At 42.2% G+C, this 22,266-nt stretch overlaps 1 protein-coding gene across 1 annotated transcript in view; it reads right to left on the bottom strand.

The window, feature by feature from the left end:
* The window catches only part of FGD6 (FYVE, RhoGEF and PH domain containing 6), a 266,156-nt gene that overhangs the window by 33,041 nt on the left and 210,849 nt on the right, over positions 1-22,266 (bottom strand). The window contains exons 9-15 of the mRNA XM_078675951.1: positions 12,439-12,489; positions 11,916-11,974; positions 11,550-11,621; positions 10,020-10,088; positions 9,078-9,161; positions 7,617-7,696; positions 5,606-5,708 (exon numbers count right to left, since the gene is read on the bottom strand). Of these exons, the coding sequence (XP_078532077.1) occupies positions 5,606-5,708; positions 7,617-7,696; positions 9,078-9,161; positions 10,020-10,088; positions 11,550-11,621; positions 11,916-11,974; positions 12,439-12,489 (518 nt within the window). The remainder of the gene's footprint in view (positions 1-5,605; positions 5,709-7,616; positions 7,697-9,077; positions 9,162-10,019; positions 10,089-11,549; positions 11,622-11,915; positions 11,975-12,438; positions 12,490-22,266) is intronic.

Here is a 22,266-nt window from a genome sequence, read left to right as displayed (position 1 = left end):
CTAGATGTTTAAATATTATACTCTTTCTATGACATTATCATTTCATCAGAGCAAAACTTAAAGGTCCACGTGCATATATCGTATGCTTAGCTCCAACTTCACGCTCACTCAAATGAATGCAATTTAAGAATCCTACATTACAAACCTCCACCAATACAAATACTCGACAGGACTATTTGTCGAGATCCTACATATCCACTACTGATCATGTTTTTTCTTTTGAATATTGCTTATTCCAAGGCTGTATATCTGTGATTGATTATTTGCCACCTATTTTGGAACCCCTATTCTCTTACGAGTATTTGGAAACTGCTTATAGCTAAAATGTAAAAAATTTCTGTTTTGTTGAGAATCTAGCATAGCAATATAATACACGGCATTCTGACATCCCTGTATATAAACTAGTCTCTCAATTCTTTATAATAGGCGGTTTGTGATGCACCCAGCCTCCTGTTATAAAGAAATGACCCAGACCCTCTGTTATAGCTCATTACAGTTGAGTTCTAACGTTACAATGCCAGTAGTCGAGGGGAAATGCAGGCCAGGTCACGGAGCATAACAAAAGCAGATGTTTAAAGAATTAAAACAAACATGACTTTTGTTTTGCTCTGTTTTTCTAGCTGTACAGTGACATTTAGAAAGTAGATATTTATGGCAACAAATTAATTTTTTGTACTAGTTAGGTAATTATAGAAAAGTTTGAATCTTTCTGCATGTTTTTACATAGGCTGAGCTACTGCACCTTAAAAAAAAAACTTGCATTCAACTGATTCTTAAACATTTTTGCAACAAATACCTTACAGCTTTTTTGTGTTTTATTTTGCACTAGAGATTCCATTTTTAATCTTCATATTTGCAAACATGCTCTCTCATTCATAAAAGGGCTATGCACCATGGATTTAAGGGGTTTGTGGGAAAGGTGATGGTGTGACCATGGATTATAAGGGATAAAGTACCCCCTGCCGTACATTATAGGGATATATTGCAAGTCACCTCGGAGTTCCATAACCTTCTAAAGGAACTCAGCCTTGTTCCTCTATACGGTCATGGAACTTCTTGGTGACTTGAAGTATCCTTATAATGTACGGCATGGGGTATATTATCCCGTATCGATCATAGCATTAGACACACATATTTATAGTGCAAAACTGGATAGAGTAGCAAAGAGACACAGTAAAAGTTAATAGAGATGTATCAGGCTGAAATGACAAATTAGGGACTGAGTCCATGATGGAAGGGTGGGCGTGAGGCACTGTGAGCTATTGGAAGATCGATGACCAAGTTGGATGCATTAATGGAGAAATGGGGTGGTGCTCTATGAAGAGGTGGGGTTGGGGTTATTTTCTGTATTGCAAGAGCAGTGTGGGTCATCCTGATTAGAGTATGGGGTAATGTTCCAAAGACTCGTTTTGTAGAGTGAACTATTAGTTACGCAGCTTGCATTTTTTTAAGCTCTTGTCTGAAAGGTTTCTTGTTTCCAATAATACATTGTCCATAGAAGATGTCCAACTTCTTCTCTAGGTACGCTGGTGATTCTGCCATCACAACTTCATTAGTGGTGCAGCATGTTTTGAAGAGGATACAAACAGACTTGTAAAGACAGCCAAGGTAGGCCAAATAGGGTTGGTGTGTGGAAGCAGAAAAGACTGGACGAGGGGAGGGGATATTCTTGAAATGTTAAGATGATATGGGGATCCTGGCAAAGCTCTCATGGACTGGAGAAAGAACATGGGGTCATAGGAGAGGAAATACCATACCATGATCCAGTGGGAGATCAACCCTGCAAATATACATGGAGGGTCCCTTGGAGGGTTTGTATATGAAACTTTCTAACAAAGAGTTTTAAATGTTACTACTTCTATTATTTATTTATTGTTTAGAAAGAAAGAGCTATTTTGCAATTAAAGGAATGACAGTGGGTTGTTTATATTGAACAATGTTGCATTGACTCGAATGATATATATATATATATATATTTTTAAAATAGAGAAGGTGTGATGTGATTAAACTTTTGTCGTCTTTGATGAAGTGAGCTGCTGCACGTGGTAAGCCGAGAACCAGGGATTGGATATTTGCGAGTTTCTGGAAGTTATAACATTACGTTTCGCAGCAAAAGCAGACGCCATATAGTTCCAATTTGTTTTATCAATGTCGGGATTGAAGGAGAACTTGCTTTCGAGTTGTGAAGACCATCACAAATTCATCTTTGTAGGGGAAATGTTTGCCATTCAAAGGACTAGAAGTGGGCGAGCAAACAAATTAACAGGGAGAGCCGAGCCAGAACCGAGCCAAGGGTCTGACTCTAATCTTAAAGCTTGTGTGCGAGCCAAGCCGTGAAACTATTCGATATGGAAAATATACAACAAACATCACGTAAAATATAATAAAGTCTATTCAAAATCTGAAAGGTCATTTATTTAACATATGGAAGCTTTGAAATTAATAGGGCACATTATAGAATTGCACTGAGAAGTACTTTTTAAAAGTGATACTTTTGTACAACTAGTAATCTGAACTCGCATGTTTGAAAGTGCCTTCATATGTGAAAAAAAGAGTTTTCGTGAAATAAAGTAGCTGCATAAATCACACTATTGAAGCGTGGAAACCACGAATTATACAGGTTTTCTGGTTACACTTTGTACAAATCAGCCAGCAATGGGTATCTATTTGTTGTTTCTTAAGGTAAGGCTTAGTTTTTACCTCTTAGTGCAATTTTTAACATATAGCACAATTTCGACCAAATACTATTGGAGCTGTCTGCATGACCACCAGTTAGAGTACACAAGAACACATGCATTGTTTATAGGCACAGGGAGATTATGTGATTTGCCCAGAATCACAGGAGGTTGAGCAAACACGAGACTTGAATCTGTTTCCCCAGTTCCATAGTTGGCAGCTCTGACCATTTTTTGAATACATATTTTATAGTTTTATATAACAATGATCAGTTAGATTACTGTGTTGTGAACATGTAAATATTCAAAGCCCTTTGAATTGACCAATTGCTTCAAATAACTGTACAAGCTTACATGCTATAGGGCGGTCTATTGCTGCTCCCACGATAAGTAGGACAAATCATTCCACACACAAAGTATAATATACCTCTCCCTTGGAGAAAAACCTAATCATCCCTAACTATGAACTACCCCTAATCCCAGGAAATCCCTCCCCCTCCCTCTCTCACAGGTGTGTTCTATGTATTTACAAAAATTTTATAGCGTGTTTCTCGGGATGACTGAGAGCCAGGATTTCCCATAAAGGGTGATTAATTGGCCTCCTTGGGCTGGACCATCCTATAATGGGTCCTCCACTGACTGTTGGTCGCACAGAGATTGTACCAGTCCCTCCCATGCTCTCGCAGAGTCCAGCGCTTTCTCGTTATTCGAGCGTCGCGCTTGTTGAAACCGAATAACACCCTCGCTGCTAGCCCATTTAATCAGCTCGGCCCTCCACCTCTTGCTGCTTCGACCCCGATTTCCAGTGCATTGTTATTTCTCTTTTTGCCAGCACCAACTCCATATCTACAAATTTACTTGTCACCTTTGTCTTGGAGGTATGAGGGAACCAATGTAATATACACATGGCCATGTCAAAATATATCTGGCGCTCTGTAACTGAGTTCAATAGACCTCCCACTTCAACCCAGTAACTCCCCAGGTTCGGGCATTCCCACATCTTATTCTCTAGTTCCACCCCTTCACTTGTGCACCTGGGGCAAACAGCAGTGTCAACCTTAAAATATTTCTTAATCTTGCCAGGTGTCAGATATGCTCTGTGTAGTATAAAAAACTGCACCAGCTGGAATCGTGCATTCCTGGTGCTTTTCCAAACCCAGCGTAGAATATGTCCCCATGCAGTCTCTGGTATGGGCTTCCGGATGCCTGTCTCCCATTTTAGTCGTAATGTAACTAGTGGAGCTAACCCCTCATTCAACATTCGCGCATAGAGGCATGTAACTGCCTTAAAAGTCCCTGCTGCCATCACTACATACTGACATGCCATTATGGTTTTGGGCTCCACCAATCCCTCCTTCCAATGTTTCTGAAGTGCATGCACCAGTGCAGCGTGCACCAGGAATCCCCCCTGGGGAGGTCGTATCGTTCCTGCAATGCCTGATAGGTCATTAATTCACCATCCTCATATAAATCCCCGAGTACCTGCACCCTGCCTGTTCCCACTCCAGCAAGGACGTCCAGTCTCCACCATGGGGCAATACTGTAGCCATCCCCAGTGGAATTTCAGGAGCATATGTGTGCGGCACTCCCGCTCTCCGCTGGCTCCGATTCCAGCATAATCTCAATGTTTTCTTTTCCAGAGAGAGATCTCGAAGGTCAAGCCTTTGTTGTAATATTATAAAGGATACGATGTGTCTCGGTATTCCTCTTCCTCTCAAGTTCTCAGAGCCCCTAAATTCTACTGCGACCGCCTGCGTAAGGACCTGTAGTTGAGCTGCTATATAGTAAAGCTCCAGGTCAGGAACCGCTAGCCCGCCCTCTGCTTTCGGCCTCAACAGTGTTTTTAGGGCCACTCTGCGCCTCCCAGACCCTCAAGGAATCCTACTATCATGGACTTCACTAATTTAAACATGACGCTCGGTGTCCCTATTTGGCAGCTCTGACCATATCGCCACATCTAAGGGGGGAGGAAGAGAGGCAGGTAAAAGGCACATTAAAGCTTGGCTTGTTATGGGCCCGAGGTTCCATCAGCAATTTGAGCTAAGCCAGTGCCAGGCTTTGGGTAGAGCCTGGCTCGGGCTTTCAGTGGCTTGCCCACCTCTACGAAGGACTGGATAACAGTGAGGCATGACTTCAGGTGGTTACAAAATGACTACACTGTCAGGTAGAGCTGTGTGTTGTTGACTTATTGGTGGAAGTGGTTTCTGTGACTGCCCAGAGGGCACTTAGGTTTACCATGTGGAGATTGAAGGTACCAAAGTAAAGGAAAGATCCTTGAATAAGTCTATATGCTACTGGCAGCCATCTGGTTTGAATATGCTATTTGGACTATCTAGTGTCTGTTGCACAAGAAGGATGTGAATTAAAGTTGGACCAAGCTAGCAAGTGCCTCCGTCCCCCTTAGTCCAATTTGACATGACACCTACATGACATAAGCCCTACTTTTGCACCTCAGATCTCCATTTTAGATTCTGCCCAAATTAAGAGTGTTGCACTTACTTGTAGAGCCACGGGCATAACCTGGCATCCTCAACACAGGTCTTTACAGGAAACCAATGAGTCAAAAGTTATGTGAACAGAGCTGCCTGTACAGGGAGGCAGCCTAACAAGAGCATTTCCAGTTCATTTATGATTATACATGGGTGTAGTTACAAAACCATGCAATATTTCCTTATTATTAGCAGAAAAAAAACTGATTGCATTCATTGACTTATCAAACTGTGTAACTGTAAATATATTGGAGAGATAAACTATGTTCTTAATGCTTGACCTCTATATCTTGAACTATCGGATTTAACCTTAAACTAAAACAGATTTGCTAAGAATTCTCCACACATTCTAATATTTATTTTCAGCACAACATTCCCTTTCCAAGCTATCAATCCATAATGCACAATATCAATCCTCCCAATATGAAAACTTACAAGTACCTCTTCAAGGCTTTTGCTTGGATTGAACGTAATTCTTTTCTTTGTGTATTCTTCTATTGCCCGTGAAATGGCCTCCAACCATCCATCCCGTTCACTAGCAGAACTGTTGGGATTACAGGAAAATAATGTCGTTTTACAAATTGTCAGAAGTGCTGTTATGACTGGTACACAACATGCATGCTGTTTACATGTGGACACACAGACACACACAAATAGTGATATTGGTATTATATGGTAGGCATTTGATAGCACCTACACACTGCATTCGTTAGGAACCCCCCTTTTTGAAAGGTAATTTAAGGAAAATCATACATCTATCCTCTCTATACTTTTTTAATTTGGTTGCAGAAACGTATAATATAATGTTTGTAAGTTCTTCTTTTGATTTGGGACACCTTTATCCAGTGTTGCACCATAGTAAGAATGATAGAATCAATGACTGTTAAGGTTGTTGGACACTATTTACTATGAACTTGTGTATTCCACCAAAAAATGGAGAACTGGTTGAGTCGTTTCCTTACACAATGCCATCAGGTAGTTTAGTGCAGTTGGACGAAATTGTGTTGAACGATTATCTAAATGGGGGATTCTGCTCTTTGTCATTTCTGCAAAGAAGATAATATAAGACAGTAAAGGAGAAATTAGCAGCACAGAGTGATGGCCTATCTGTAAACGTAGATGGCTTGAAATACTCTGAAGGCATATACATTTCTCAAAAAAGGAGAGTAGGTGCAATCTAGAGTACTACCTCTGGACCTGCGGTTTCTTTAAGGGGGCCCTTTATTAGTACATGCAACACAATAGAAGTGTGAACCAGTGATTAATTTGAGCTGGTGGTTTCCGGTGCTCAAAACCGGCACTTAATCATCAACACTGGCGCTATAGGCAGAGAGCGGATTAAGTGATTTGCCCAGAATCACAGATGCTCAGCCGATGCAGAGACTTGAACCCAGTTCCCCAGCTCCAAAGTCGGCAGCTCTGACCATTACGCCACACCTCCTCGCTACTTTCACGGTTCTGTTTTAGGCAGTGCTAAAAGGTGAAACGGGCTGGTGCAAGCTGCCTCCTAACGAGTGCCCCGGCACTTATTTATTTTTTTACAAATTAACCACTGGTGTGAACGAAAGCCCTAGCTATGCCTTCCTAGGGGCTTTCTGGCCCACTTCCTAGCCTCCTCTTCCAAAAAAAGAACAAAAACAGACTGACAAACAGCAGCTTATGCTCTCCTTTAATAGCTCAGACAGGGTCTTCCCAACATTGTGCCAGATACGGATGTTCAGGAATAAGCTCTGGTGGGCTCATAGCTGCCTTCTTTCACCACTGATGTATTACGTTGGGAGTTCGATCTTGCCGCCAAGCAATAATGGCGCTCTCAACCCTGACAACACCAAGCTCAACATTGGGCTTACGAAATTCGTCCATAAAGCGTCAAAACTACTTGAAGCCACAATCAAATCCAAACCCTCCTCACCATAGCATGGCGGCCGAGTTAATAGACATAACAATCAAATCAGAGACTACAAGAAATCCAGAGCGATGTCCTTTATCAGAACATTATCAGACCTTAATGGCCCCCCGAATTTTAAGTTATTTTAAATTCACAGTTTTAAAACTTTTATCACAGTCATTTCTATTATTCAATTTTATCATCTTTTAAATTGTAAATGGTTTTTTTAAACCAATCAATAAAGAGTATTATTATTATTATTATTATTATTATTATCATCACTGATATAAAACTCCAGTTGAACTCGGTTATCAATAAGTAAGTGGATAAAAGGTTAGGCTCCACCATTCCACATGCACTTTGAATCAAATAAAGCAGTTCCCCTTTCCAGAAATACTTTTGATTTATTGTGTGAAAACGGTGGCCTACTCGGTCAAATACAATCATTTCACCTTTCGGCTTTGCCAAAGTGAGCCTATTTGAGTTGGCAACAAACTGGAAAAAAACTCCTGAATGAACACTGCATTAACAGGGCTAGTTGGTTTGTTGAGCATTTCCCCTTACCTTGCGGACAGAATGAAGGATCTCTGGACGCTCTCTATGTTGAGCTCGTTCTGATAGGCTTCCTGAGTTGGTTTCCGAACCTACAGCAGAAAGGAAGACACTCTTAATGAAGACTTCTAGCTCAGAGAACTCAATAGAATTTAAAAAAACAACAGAATGCAGTGCATTCTTCTTCCACAGGATTTTCTGGATTTAAAAAAAGTAAAATGCTTTGTCGTGGCAGTGTCTAAACATTAAGTCAGGACAAAATTGGTGCATGATACAAGTCTTCCATTATATGTTACCTACAATGCGCTGCATCACATGCTTAACAGCCTCCTTTGACTTATTGAGGGTAAAAGTAACCTTCACAGGGGCTGCCATTGCCAGCAATGGGTATTTATGAGATAATTCAATACAAGATGCCTAGAAAAGGCTACTTCAAGCAAGACAATGTATAACAGAGATTATGAAATCAAAGGAAAGAATAAAAACAGCAGCACTTCGTAATCAAAGGATGTTATTATTATGTTATTGGGGCATTGCCTACTTTATACCCTGGAACTGAGAAGTTAGTCTGTATTAGCACTAAGTGAACCGTGAAACATCACCATGACAATAATCACAACAATTACAATGGTTCTTTGTCACTCTTTAACATTTGTAGATATTAATAATATTTTCTGCTAGCCGTTGCTACCTCACTGCAGTAAAGTGCAAAACACGCAATGGCACGCCTTCCAACACCATAATGATCACAGCGGAAATAAAAGTTTTAAAAGCGTCATCCTTCCACATCCTATCGAAATACATAAAGAAAACCATAACAAAAAGGTTCTAAAATCAACACTGTCCAACCATCAGGAATAGCTGGGAGGTATGCTATACATTAGTTATAGTATGATATGCAATATTATAGATTTTCCATTGGATCCAGGGATTAGATATGTTTAAGTATGCCCTCACAAACCATAAAACTGTGAAGAGTCTTCATACTGAAGTCTTTGATTGCTCTGCAAAGTGTGAAAATCAGGTTTGAAGCTGGCACCACAGATTGTAGATCTTACATCAATATACCTGAACTCATCTACCCTGCATTTCCAATGCCAGTTTTTATGGTCCTACAAGGTGTGAGTTCCACTAGACTTTCGCCCACTTACCCAGGTGGGAGAGCCAGATGTTATGGTAAGACAAGCAAGACTGTTTGTCCTCCACACTACAGCTTTCCAGTAGATTACGGAAAAATAAGCTTGATGTCACTCAGGGTCACTCGGGGCAGTTCAGATCAAAGCCACGTTAGCAGCATAGGATGGTTTGGGGAAACAACTGGTGAAAATATACAGCACAGACCCCCAGAACTATCACTGCACCATCCTCCAGAACCAGACATTGTTCTCACTCACTCTCTCATTTAAGGCGACAAACATTCTTGAAAACAAACCTCTCACAAAAGCACTCAGACCACAGGTAAAGTCCCCCTACCTTCATGCCGGCCAGCGACAGCATGTTGTTGAGTTTGTACATCCCAGACTGCAATGGCGTGGAGTACAAAAGGGCATCATTGAACTGCAACAACAAAAAAATACGTCTGTCATGGCTCATTGTGATCAACAAAACATAAGGAATGGTACTTTGTGGGCCCTTTATGGGGAAATTGACAACTAACTCGGGCAAGGACTTCTAATCTGCTGCAATAAAGGGCACAGGTTTGCTGTTACAGGAGAATTATTGATGTGCTGTGACAAGAGGATTTTTTTTAACCTCTGTTTATTGACATTTTCAGGTAATAGTTGCAATTCCACTGCCTTGCAAGGTAGCACATATATTAACTAATGTGACAAGAGGATTTAGCTTATGAATGCTCCTCGTTTTTTCCAGATTGGAAGTGTAGTATCCATTCATATATTGCTCACCACAAATTAAAATTGGTCCACCCTAATAGATTTTGTTACTGATTAAACTCAATGGAGATGATGCAATCAATTTAGGACAAACTTGTGACCATCATTTAACAAGGATAAGTCTGCAGCTGATGCTCAATTCCCTGAACTATCCTACAGCTGTACTCTTCCGCACTGTTTGCCTCTCTAGATTGCCCCACTGGACCGTTCAGACATAGTTTGCCTACCATCGATCTAGGGCCTCTCTTTTTTTGCTTTACGGTGTCCCTGAAACTCAAGAAAATACTCAAGAAGAGTAGTTTGTACAGTACTCAGAATACATTTGACTAGCAAAGCGCTAGAAGTCCATTTTGCTAAAAAAGACTTTAACCATAAAGATACTGCGGGATAGATTCCTTCACAGAAGTGCGAAGGGAGAGCAAAGGAGGCCTCTCAGGTCCGCGCACTGTGTGATAGTTTCCACCTCTGTAGAGCAAGAAGGCCAGTGTCATGGGCACAGACTGCTCACCGCATGGCAACTTACCAGGAAAAACATTCGCGGCTGCATGACCTTCCTTGACAGCTTCATCAACGTCCCCTCTTTCAGGAACACCTGCCAAAATCAAGAGAACGTGGACAGAAGGGTTAGACGCAGCAAGCGTGGGAACAGCACTGACGGGCAGCCCTCACCACAATCAACCTACGGATTTAACATGGTCTAACATAAGGGATTCACACAGCAGGTAGAGCAGTCCACATGGTATTGAACAAATTGTCCTCTGAAGGCTTAGTGTGCTTTAGCACAACAACACGAGGAAGATTTCAGGTACCAATTACAGAGGCAGTTAGACTCAATGTTAAGGTTTGAGAGGGAGAGTTAAAGACACACTTTCAGCGGTGGCCAACATGCAATGTTAACTCTGTACAACAGAGTTCAGTCACTTGGGAAGGCCCAAACCTCCCAAAAGCCTTTCCAGCTCTGCATATGCGAATGCGCACGCAAAGAGTAGCAGTTGGCATCTTTCTCTAAAAGGGCCAGCCACTGCACACCTGTATGTAAATGCCACCGGCATCACCTGAAGATGGCAAACGAAAATCCTCGAGGATGTGACCACGCGATGACCTCTAATTAGGTGATGACAAAGGCTTGGTGTTGGTACTGTTGAGTATCTGCTGCAATCTTCAGCTACACTTTTTGACACTGAGGGTTTTGAGGAATGCACATCGTCTATGCATCACTTATTGGAGGAACTCTACTATCTATGCATAGTGTGAGGTGTCTTCACTAGATCCTTGACAGAGTAGGTTAGCCTTCTCAATAGACCTCTGTCAAGTAGGATATTTCCACTAACAGCAGTGGTGCAATGCCCCCACACCTATGCACAAGGGCAGAATGCTCCCTTCAGCCCCCACCCCAAGGCAGGATCCTCACTGGAGACCCTCAGGAGCTCACTCTTCTGCACACAAAAGAAGCAGGAGCAAGTTTCTCATTTCCAAGTCACTCCTTCCTGAGCAGAAATGCTGCTGGAAAGCTTTGTTCGTCAGCTGGCTGGGAGAGCAACAGGCTGTTGCAACCTCCATGGCGATGTGGACGGGTGCCAAGCGTTAGAGATCACCCCTGAATCCGAAGGTACGGGCACACATTATTATGCCTATTATATCTAGACTGTTCATGCTTCTGAGCAGCACCATATGTGCGTCCACAAGTAAGTATTTGCCTAGTATTGTAACCAAGAAAACGAAAAATAAAAATATAATAAACCCCACATCAGTACTGTCTCACTACTGAAATCACAAGTTATGCAGAGTGAAAAGCGTAAATGAGGCTGAACTCAAATAAAATATGTGATAAAAAGTAGTGAAATTAACACTTCCTCCGTAGCAGGGGACTGTGGGTCCACAGCCAGTGTTACTGATGCCATCAGTGAAGTGGTAATTCCCCGCTTTTGACCATGGGCACATATGTGCTGCTGATTGGAGCTCTCTGGTCACCTCTCCTGGTGGTGTCTGTATAATGTTGCCTTGCCCAGAACAGTCGTGCCAGGACTTTGTTGTCTCAGCTGCTAAGACTTACCCGTCCCGGCTGCACAATTTCGTGGTGTCCATTCAGACTGTACTGGATCTGCATGAGCTTCTGGAAGTTATCCTAGGGCAAGAACAAACATGAGTAAAAAGCCAGTCCGGTTAGTTATTTACAGTAACTTGATAGTTAATCTGGTGTGTGCAATAGCCCAGTTCATGCAACTTGCCGCACATCAGATGTGAAAGTTTTGCCTGAGAGGTCTTTCATTGCTTTCTGACACATGTAGTTTCAAGATTCTCATTATAATATCTGGACAACAAGCACCAGAATTAAACAAAACACAGGACTGGATGAACTACTGATACAGACATGAAATAATTCCAGACCCCTGGTTTAGGACGTACTCCCTGTACTCACTCCTTGCTTCATGATGTCGTTGGCATGGTTGGCGACTTCGATGACGACAGCAAGTGCAGCTAAAAGATAAACAGAGGACAGGTCAGAGGCAGTGAGAAAAGTATCACCTGTATTGAACCCATTCTTAGTATATGGACAATGTATATGTTATTTTTTACAATTGAATCACTGTATGTGCCTGTCGTGTATAATTTTTTATCCCTTTAGTTTGGTTCATTCCAAAATCGTGACATGAAATGACTTAGTTTGATTCTCCTTGTCACTTATTGGACATGCAATTTATTATGAAACTTTTGTTATTCTTGTTTGAATGATTCTCATGTCAGCCATTTACCTCACTATATTTAAAGAACCAAGCTCACAAGTGGTTACTGGGTTGCCCTTCTGCTTTAAGCCGATGAAAAGTAATCACCTGCCTATGCACAGCAAACAATGTACCAAAGATATAGTGGCAGGAAAAAATCAGGCTAGTATGAAATAAAGGGGAGGGTAACTTAATCAGATCTCCCAAGTGAACATTTACCTTGGGTGTCCCTGTAGTCAGAAGAGTCTTCCAAAATGTTCTTTAAATAGTCTGCAAAAAACAAAATGACACAAGGTCAAACGTAGCACAACAGGTGGTCTTTAGTTTTTTCTTAAAATGGTTGATTAGTTCTCATTGAATTAAAATTGCTTTAACATGGCATTGTGATAAAGTGCTTAATTACCTGTATAGAATATTTCAAATTTGCCAAGCGCTGTGATTATGTTACGTGGTATTTTGATTTTCAATTGGGATTCTCTATCTAGACCGCTGTACTCTTGGGAACCTGTGGTTCCAGAAGGTCAAGCTGCTTTAAAGTCACAGAATGCCATCAATGCTAAGCCCATACAGAATGTCAAGGATTGCATTTTGTTCCGTGCTTCCTTCATACTGTCCAGCTGTGTGGTGTGTGGTCTGATAAATGTGATGTTCCGATGGGTACTCTTCAGTGGGCATCTCATTAAGGTCCTATGAACTCTGGATCCTAATTTGAGAATAATAAAACAAACAAAAAAACTGGGGTATTGCAGCGTGTGGCTCGCTCTTGCATGCTGTTTTTGCATTGCTATTTTAGGAATTTTTAAGGGATGATGTCTGTGTATTGGTTCTGACCTCTTATTTTGGTCTGCAGAATAATTTCTTATTTTTCTTATTCACATGTTAAAGCTCCCTTTTTAGGTTTCGCCTGGCGTCGGAGCTCCTAGCTCCGCCCAGGAGAAATCTTATGTCCCTACAGTGTAGGGCTTAGATCCTGCCCTCTGTTCCATTGGCTAGCTCCATAAATGGAGGCTAGCCATTGGAACATAGATCTGTCCGTCATGGCCGGACCAGATTCGTGGGCGTTCCCGCGATTTTTTCCGTCTCCGCCTCTGCGATGTCGTCATCGCGGCGGTGGGCGGAGTTTCGTTTTTTTTTTTATTCGTTTGTTTGCCTCATTCCATGCCGACCACGGCCGCCGGAAGAAGTACAGGTGAGTGCTTTCCGTGTGTTCCCGCACCCCCCTCCAACAGAGGAAGCCTTCCCGACCACCCCCCCCTGTCCGTTCCCGCCCCCCGTCCGTGTGCTTCTCCCCGTTCCCGCCCCCTCCCGCTGTCCGTGTCCCACTTGTAAATGCTTGTTTATTTGTGCGTCTGCCACATCCGTCTCTCCCTTCCGCCCCATCCCTTCTGCAGCCTCGATTCATTCCTTCACGGCCCCTCGTCTCTGACAGTGTTTTAGGTGTTCCATTTGTGTTCCTAGGGTACAGGGGGGGTTGTAGATGGGTTATGGAGGGCGAGGGATGAAGGCACGTCTATTAGGAATACACCAAATGGGGATGAATAATCGGGGACTGCCAAATTCCCGATGGGTGCTTTGACTTCCGTGATCTCAAGTTTCCAGTGCTTTGAGCACATTTGATTCCCATTTTCAGAGGCTAACCTATTGTGTTTCTAAGTACTCTGAGCTTCGTTTTTACCCGAAATTTGAATACTGAAAAGGCACTTTGCTGGTGTTAGTGATGCCTGGAAGCCTTCTGCTGTGTGGAAACCAGCTGATCTGCTGCGCGAAGCACTCTATGGATTCGACGAATTTTCAAAACACACGCACACATTTCTTTGAAAAATGCTGCTTTTCATAGCCACGGGAGAGAATTTAATTCAGTAGCTAGCCAATGAGCATTCAGCCCAGTCGGGGCGGCAACAAGGGTTGTGCGTGAAAATCCCCCACACACATAGCACACTTGCTTGCCGTTTCTCTACGAGCCGGTGTTGCACTTTCATTTATTGTTCGTAGGGGCATGACTCAGAGGCAACATTTCGTGCAAGCAGTATTGGCTGAATCAAGAAATGTTTACTTTGGTGGCTTGTGTAATTGCACAGCATATAAGTATGTCTTCTAACAACAGATGTGTCTTCCAACGCTTCAGTAAACATCTAACAGTTTGTTTTATGAGGTGCGCCATAGGTCTGCGTAGAAGAGGGACATTTACTTTTATAAGCGCTTCTGCAGACTGTATTTTACGTTGTTCGACGTTAGTACATTCCACGCCTCCCAGAGCTTCAATCATTCAGCATTTTTATAGCGCGCTTATCACTTCGAGGGGTTTCCAGGAGCTTAATTGCACTGCTTAGAAAGCTTCCTTTACATAGGCAAGCACAAACACCCTTTAGCATCAGGAGGTGTAGCCTATCTGGCCTCAGTTGGTTACATTTTAAATATTTTAAGAATTATTACAAATCTTTCTTGGCCAGGTAAATTGTGGACACTAGGCTGTCTGTTTTGCTCTCACTGCGGCTTAGTGAACCATGAGCAGACTAGCCCTTGGGGAAGCTGATTCATTGTATTAAAAATGTAACCTAAACCTTGTGAATAGCTGGTGGTTATAGGCGTTGGTCACCCATGTCGGGTATGGTTGAGTTGAGGGTACTGTTTATCAAGTAATGAGCATGGGCGGGAGGTTTTTAGGTTTCGCCTGTGTGTGTGTGTGTGTGTGTGTGTGTGTGTGTGTGTGTGTGTGTGTGTGTGTGTGTGACTGCTCCTGGGTGTGTGTGTGTGTGTGACTGCTCCTGGGTGTGTGTGTGTGTGTGACTGCTCCTGGGTGTGGGTGTGGGTGACTGCTCCAGAGTGTGTGTGTGTGTGTGTGTGTGTGTGTGTGTATGTGACTGCTCCAGAGTGTGTGTGTGTGTGTGTGTATATGTGACTGCTCCAGAGTGTGTGTGTGTGTGTGTGTGTGACTGCTCTAGTGTGTGTGTGTGTGTGTGACTGCTCCAGTGTGTGTGTGTGTGACTGCTCCAGTGTGTGTGTGTGTGTGTGTGTGTGACTGCTCCAGTGTGTGTGTGTGTGTGTGACTGCTCCAGTGTGTGTGACTGCTCCAGTGTGTGTGTGTGTGTGTGTGTGTGTGTGTGACTGCTCCAGTGTGTGTGTGTGTGTGTGACTGCTCCAGTGTGTGTGTGTGGGGGGGGCTCTGGGTGTGGCTGGCTCTGGGTGTGTGGGTCTGGGTGTGTGTGGGTGTGTGTGTGTGTGTGTGTGGTAGTAATTGCTGTCTGCTGAGCTCGTCCGTAGGAGACAATAGTTCTCACATTTGCGAGAGATTAAACTATTGGCAATGTAAATGACAATGCAATTTATTTATCTGTTTTCAAAACCAACACATAAATACAAATTTTGTCATTTACAATGCCAATAGCTCTAACTTCTCCAAAGGCGAAACCGTTGCATTGTAAATGCTTGTTTGTGTATTGTAGTAGACCAATTGTATCTGAATTGAAAGCAATATGAAAAATGTGTTCAGTGCAACAACCCTGTGCAGAGGGGAGACTCTTGGCTTCTTCTGACCTCCCCGTGTGGCTTGGGCACCCCGGGAGTGCTGAGAAGAGCCCAACGGAAGGACCTTCAGGAATAAGTAAAGGTTCATCTGCTTCCATGACGTCTAAGAATGGGGAAGACCCCAAAGGAATGGGCTATGCAACTGCTCGTTATCTGGCTTCAGGGGGTGGGGGGCAGGCACAGACACTGCCAATTTGTCTCAGGTCGGTGTATATTTCGCCATGCACAATCCCCGTCGCTCAATGAATTATGTTACAGTTATTCTGTTGAATACACCGGCCTTCTGAGGGCTTGGGCCCAGCTGCATATGTTTCAGACTTTATTGTCACGGCCCACTTTGTCATCCTCCTTCAGAAGCCCTTCTTCTGGCGATTACCTAATTTAAGCAAATATATCTCTGAGTGAGAGCCTTTTCTGTTGTAACCGTACATACCTGTAAACTCACCACACAGATTGCTCTACCAAATTACTAGTCACCGTACCTTTAAGGCTCTTCAGGCCATTTGTTTTGCTTGATTAGCAGTCGGCTATCCCAACCTTCCTTTGATTCCTAGCGCCAAGATGCCTTTTGGCAAATGTGCTCACAAACAATTAACTTGCTCATAAAGCGCTTGATTTCCCTTGCTGAGAAGTTGTGTGTGGAATCACTTAATAGTGACCTTATTTTTTTACAACACAGTGTCCCAAATGCTGATATGGAGACAGCCAGCAACTGCTGTGTGCAGGCGGATTGAGATACACACACACACTATTTGCCACGAAATTAGGCGCACAGCCCCTGAAAGAATTAATTGAGGTAAGTGAGGCAAAAAACATACCAATCTCTCAAAATGGAGCAAGGTTATGGGGAATAAATTACCTCAACTCAATTTAACAGATAGAAAACGGTTTCTTAAGAATATGGTTGATTGTCTCACAGGACACCTCGACATATATAGGTCAATCAGGGTTGGGTTTAGAATATCTCTGTGGCTATATTAGATTGTGCCCATTTCTCCTAAAGCGGTCTATCTGGTCAAGGAAAAGATCGGTCTTAAACTTTTGATTCTATCGGATTTTTAAAGCTTGTTAATGCCACAAAGATCTCATAGATCGATTATATGAAAATGATTAATCATAAATAAAACCTACCGGATTTATTTAGCAACCCTAAGACAGTCTTTCTATCTTTTAAACCAGTTTTGAAAGCTCGCTTTTTAACAATGTGCACAAATGAAAGACATCACAGAGGGTAGTAAAAACACTGTTTTATATTATAGACAAATCAAATGCATGTTAGGAATGGAGAAGTAGCTCTTGGGGATAACAAAAAGTAATCATAGATATCTGTCAACTAGGCTGAGGCTGAATACAATACATTTGTGGTAGCCGTCCAAGAGATGGTGGCCCATTCTAGCTACTTTGGCGTCTGCCCATGTGATATAGTAAGCTATATTGAATGATCGATTAAATGGAGAAAGCAAATGGGCTGGGTTTTTCAGATTAAGTTCTATTTAAGCATTCTTAGTATGAAAATTCAAGGAAATGTTTGATAGCGTGTATATATATATTTATTTCGCCACTATTTGCACCTTATTGTGTGGAAACCTCTGTGAAATTTGTCCATGTTTTATATTGGATAGTTTAATTAAACGGAGCATCAAATGGGTTGGGTCACCATTGATAATATATATTAATTTGTCTAGAATTTACTTTTGTGCTGTTTAAGAAAGTTATACTAAGTGTTTAATTAATGGCGATAGCATTTGGGTTGGGCTAATACTGTTTATATTTGATTTTATGCACCTTAGTATGACAGCGTAAGGAAATGTTTATGATTGAGAGATTTGTGTTTTCTTGAATTCTAGCACTAATTGCATTTTAATACAGGATTCTTTTTTTATAAACATGAAATGCTGTTTGTTTTAAAATAATTTAATTTATGATTTTTTAAAGGCGATTGTGGTTATATCTATTGGGTTTTTTATGGCCTACAAGAGGTTGATTAAAGTTTTCTTGATATATACATAAAAACCCACCACGGATCAAGAGGACTTTAATAACTTTCGTCCTATCACTAGCATTCCAACTCTATCGAAGCTCCTAGATAAATGTGCTCATGTCCTACTGTGTAACCACATTGACCAATTACAGCTTTGAGATCAATTCCAACTGGGTTTTCACAAGGGCCATAGTAGTGAATCGGCTATTAGCTCTAGAAATGCAGGATCAGAATGAAGTCTGCCTTCTAATCCTCCTTGAGCTACCTTCAGCTTTTGATACGGTCAAACATGACAACATCCTGGACTTACTGAAACGAAGGATGGGTCTCTCAGGCACAGTGTTAAACTGGTTTGCCTTATTTTTTTAATAACAATCCCCAACTCTATGCCATCCACACTTGGGGTCCCTCTGGTATCTGCACTCTTACCCATGCTCTTTAACTTGTTCATAGAGCCTCTAACGGTAATGCTTAATTCATCCAACATTCGCTATTACATGTATGCCGATGACACCCAACTGTACCTGAAAACCTCCTCCCCGGACCACATCAGTTCACTCAACTCAACCCTACTCAAAACACAACACTGGCTGACTTCCCAACATCTCAAGCTAAATTACTCCAAAACGGAATTTCTCCTTATCGCGCCAACCAAACAGACTACCATCATTGTTGAGACCTTGAAGTCCCTAACAACTCTCAACTGTACCCCACACATCATTGATTCCACAAGGTCTCTTGGAATAATCCTCGTTAAGACATTAAGGAAGCACATTAGCTCTGCCACCAAAGGACCCAACTTCCACATGAGTATCCTAAGAAAGATAAAACCTTTCCTCCCCCCCCCCGGACGACTTCAAGTCTGATGTTCAAGCACAAGTAATTTCCAGGTTAGATTATGGTAGTGCAACACTCTGTGGGCTACCCAGCTACAAGTTGGCACCGCTCATGGCATCCTTGAATTCAGCTGCAAGGCTCATCACGGGATCCAAAAGAAATAGCCACATCACACCAGACCTGAAATCCCTAAACTGGCTGCCTTTTGATACTAGGATTAATCTTATAATTGTGTGCATGTCGCAAAAGGCCCTTCACTTTAACATCCCTCTGTACCTACCCCAACAACTGTAACTCTCTGGTGGTAGCAGATCTTCTAGGAGCTCCAGCACCCTGCTTCTTAAACCTAAAAAATTCCAAAGTAAGAAAACCTATATTCTGGCATTCTCAGGAATTGCCCTGGGAACCTGGAACTCCTTGCCTCCGGCAATGAGACCGATTCCTCCTACGGCACCTTTAAAAAAAAAAAAAAAGAAAGTTCTATTGATGAACGCCCTTGATTGATTGCACCCACCCCTACCAGGTACCATTTATTTTTGGTTCCGCTACATGCCGATTTCGCTACCCCTCCATGGACTGCCTGGCCCTGAGTGACACTGCTACAATGTATTTCGCGTTTGATCCTATGACTTTGACTATGTCTATGACTTATGACTGGTCTCAACATCTATATTTGTCTGTTGCTCAGATATGCTCTTCTATTATCTTTGCGATGGCATGATAACTTGTTCCTCTTTTTATTCCAGTATCATGCTTTTCAATGTTGTTGTTACTGACTTTCGGGCCCAACTCTTTGTGTCCTTGATCGGCTGTAAAGCGCTGTGATACCCGCTTGGGTCATGTCTGCGCTATATAAAACTTTATATAAATAAAATAAATATATAACGGTGGTCGAATTGAGCGGGATCGGTAGGACATGGCGTGCCTCTACTTTTCTAATTTAATAGAGTGTCCCTCTACTTTTTATTAAAAAAATGCATCCCAGAATGGCAGAAATAGCCACGACCTATAGATAAGGCTTGGCCGTTTGTTTGGGAATGGGCGGGGAGGGCAGAGAAGGAAAAGGAATCTGTTTTTTCCTTCTTACTCGGAGTAGACAAGGACAGTGTCCATTTCTCCTGCTCTGGCGCTGACAGCTGCCACTTCCCCCCCTTTCTTTCTTTCTTCCTCTTCTTCCCTCTCTTTCCATCTCTGTCTTGCTCCTCCTCACTTGCTGAAAACCATGATTTCAACCAATGCCTCTTACCCTATCCTATCCTTCATTTGTTCGCCGGTGAAATGGATTAAAAAATGAAAAACGCTTTTGCTACAAATGTCGTATTTTTTTGAAATTTTTCTATTTTAAAGTCCAGTCTCAGGATGGAGAGAAAAAAGGTTCAAAATACGAAGAACAAATATATATATAACTAAATAAAGCAAGACAGATTGGTCATAAAGTGACCAGATTGGTTGTATTCACACCCAAACACATTAACACCACTTCACAGAGTTTACCAGTGAATCGCTAAGCTACTTTCATTTTCTTATCTTTCTTTGAATAGCATTGTTTTCCCCGGGTGGGGAAGTGCACAATTCCTAAAGGAACTGCAATACCTGGTTGATGAAAGGAGTGGAAAATGTTTAATGTGATCCTAATCAACTGTTTTCCTTATTTTAGTTTATAAAATGTGTACTGTGGCTCTGTGTTCAGGGATGTGGTCTTTTTAAACCATACTGCTTACGTTCTGTAAGGATTTAAGTAAGGGCATTGAAACAGGTTCCTTCTGGGCCCGGTAGTCATGTCCATAACTTTTCAGGCCAAAACACTCATTGACTTCTGAATAATGAGTGTAAAAGCTTTAAGGTAACCATGTTTTTCCTGCTTACATTTCCAGTGCTTTACTTAACCTTGCATTCCCTATGAGTGTTTGCATTTTCCAGGATGTTGTTTCTTTTTTTTCAGGCAGCAGATTACTCTTGTTAGCGCATAATTTGAATTGAGTTACTTCCAGGTGTTTATAGGGGGGCACAATTGGGCTGTAGCTGAAGGCAGTGTGAGTTTCTCTCAGTGGGACGGTATGATGTTCAATGGGGGAGAGGATGTGGCACTATGGTCAGAGCTGCCAAATTTGGAACTGGGGAACCAGGTTCAGCCTTCATGACCGCCCACCAGACCACTCTCCTGAGGGAACACATTCTCATGCTAGACCTTTGAAGCCCCCGGTAGACCTTAGAAGCCCTGGTGTCTTAGCAGGTGGACCCTAGCGGTGGGAAGTGTGGGTTAACCTTGGAGGCCTGTCCATCACAATGCATACTGAAGTTCACCTTGTGTCTTGTGGGCAGGCTTACGAAGCAGCACACCCTAGAGTAACAGTGACTCTGTCACTGAGGTCACATGACCCTTGAGGCCAGACCGCCTCACCCATTGGTACCTCCATTACAGCAGTAGCAGCGCAACTCACCAGGCATCAGCAATGCAGGATTTGCACGCACACCTAACTAAGTTTGCAAACTTCATGGTCTCTCTGCTTAAAGCACATGCACTATTAACATGTATTGCCTGCTTTGGGGGCACTAGAATTATGCAGCAATGGAGGACAAAACCATGTTGCATTGTTGACTAAATTATGCAGCAAAAAAAAGCTGCAGCATAATGCAGTACATTTTCTGATGCTTTATTATTTTGACATTTTTACACATATTAACAGCCTCTGCAGAGTGTGCCTCATTAGTACCAGTGTAACATACAAATGTATGAGTGAATAAAATGACCAAGCAACCTTTGCAAAGGGTGCTCCACTTCCCAGCAACACAAGTCACATAATTTAGTGACTTTTGATCCGTTTGAACAACAACTTCTTTGTTAAAATGACAGATTATGCAGCAGATGATGTATTATGTCACAAATATGGCAGGGTCATAATTATGTGGAAAACATTTGCAAACTAGGATATTTTGTCATTTATATTTGAACTGCTCTTGTGGAAAAAAGGTGCTAATGACAAACTGCATGGCTCGAGACAATTGGCTTGTGATTCCACTTGTAAACTATCTGGGACTAAGCTGCAGCTGGTCAGTGAAATGCTGAACAAATACAAAAATTGGGATGTTTTGCTCTTTCTGGCCACACCTCTGACTCCGCCCACTGACCCAATCCTTGGGTTATTCCCGCCATCTGATTTTCCAACCACAGTTCCCCAACCTTTTTTCCACCACTTCGACCACTCATATATAGACATATATTTCATAATTTTCAAGTGATGCTGCCTAGCAGCCAAAGGGCATCTTCTCGGTATGTAGCAATCTAGGACACAGCGTTTTGTTTTTAATATAGTATGCCTCAAAAAAGCTAGCATGCAAAGTGGCTTTGAGCCCAATGGGCGTTGCGCGCCTGAGTCCAGTAGACTATCAGAGATCCGTTGTAAGGCACAGCATTTAATAGTGGTGGTTCAATCAGTTTCCTTTTTCTAGCCCATTATTGGCTTCAAAGAGCTTAATAAAGAAGAATCCTAACCCGAACAATTATTTTAAAATATTTTGTAAATGCAACTAAATAACTTCAGTACTGTCGCAATAATCAACGCCATCCTCTGCAAGCCTGGACTACTTTCTTTTTTTAGGTCTCGTGACCTACAATGCGCGCAAGCGCATTGAGGGATCGAGAATTCAAGTGCTCAAAATCCTCATGAAACCACTAGCTTTTTGCTGCGGTTTTCATGAAGTTC

Source organism: Lissotriton helveticus, chromosome 1_1 (assembly GCF_964261635.1).
Source record: "Lissotriton helveticus chromosome 1_1, aLisHel1.1, whole genome shotgun sequence".
Classification (NCBI taxonomy): Eukaryota; Metazoa; Chordata; class Amphibia; order Caudata; family Salamandridae; genus Lissotriton; species Lissotriton helveticus.
The sequence above is the reverse complement of the archived record's forward strand: the minus strand, read 5'-3'. Positions and strand labels throughout refer to the sequence as shown.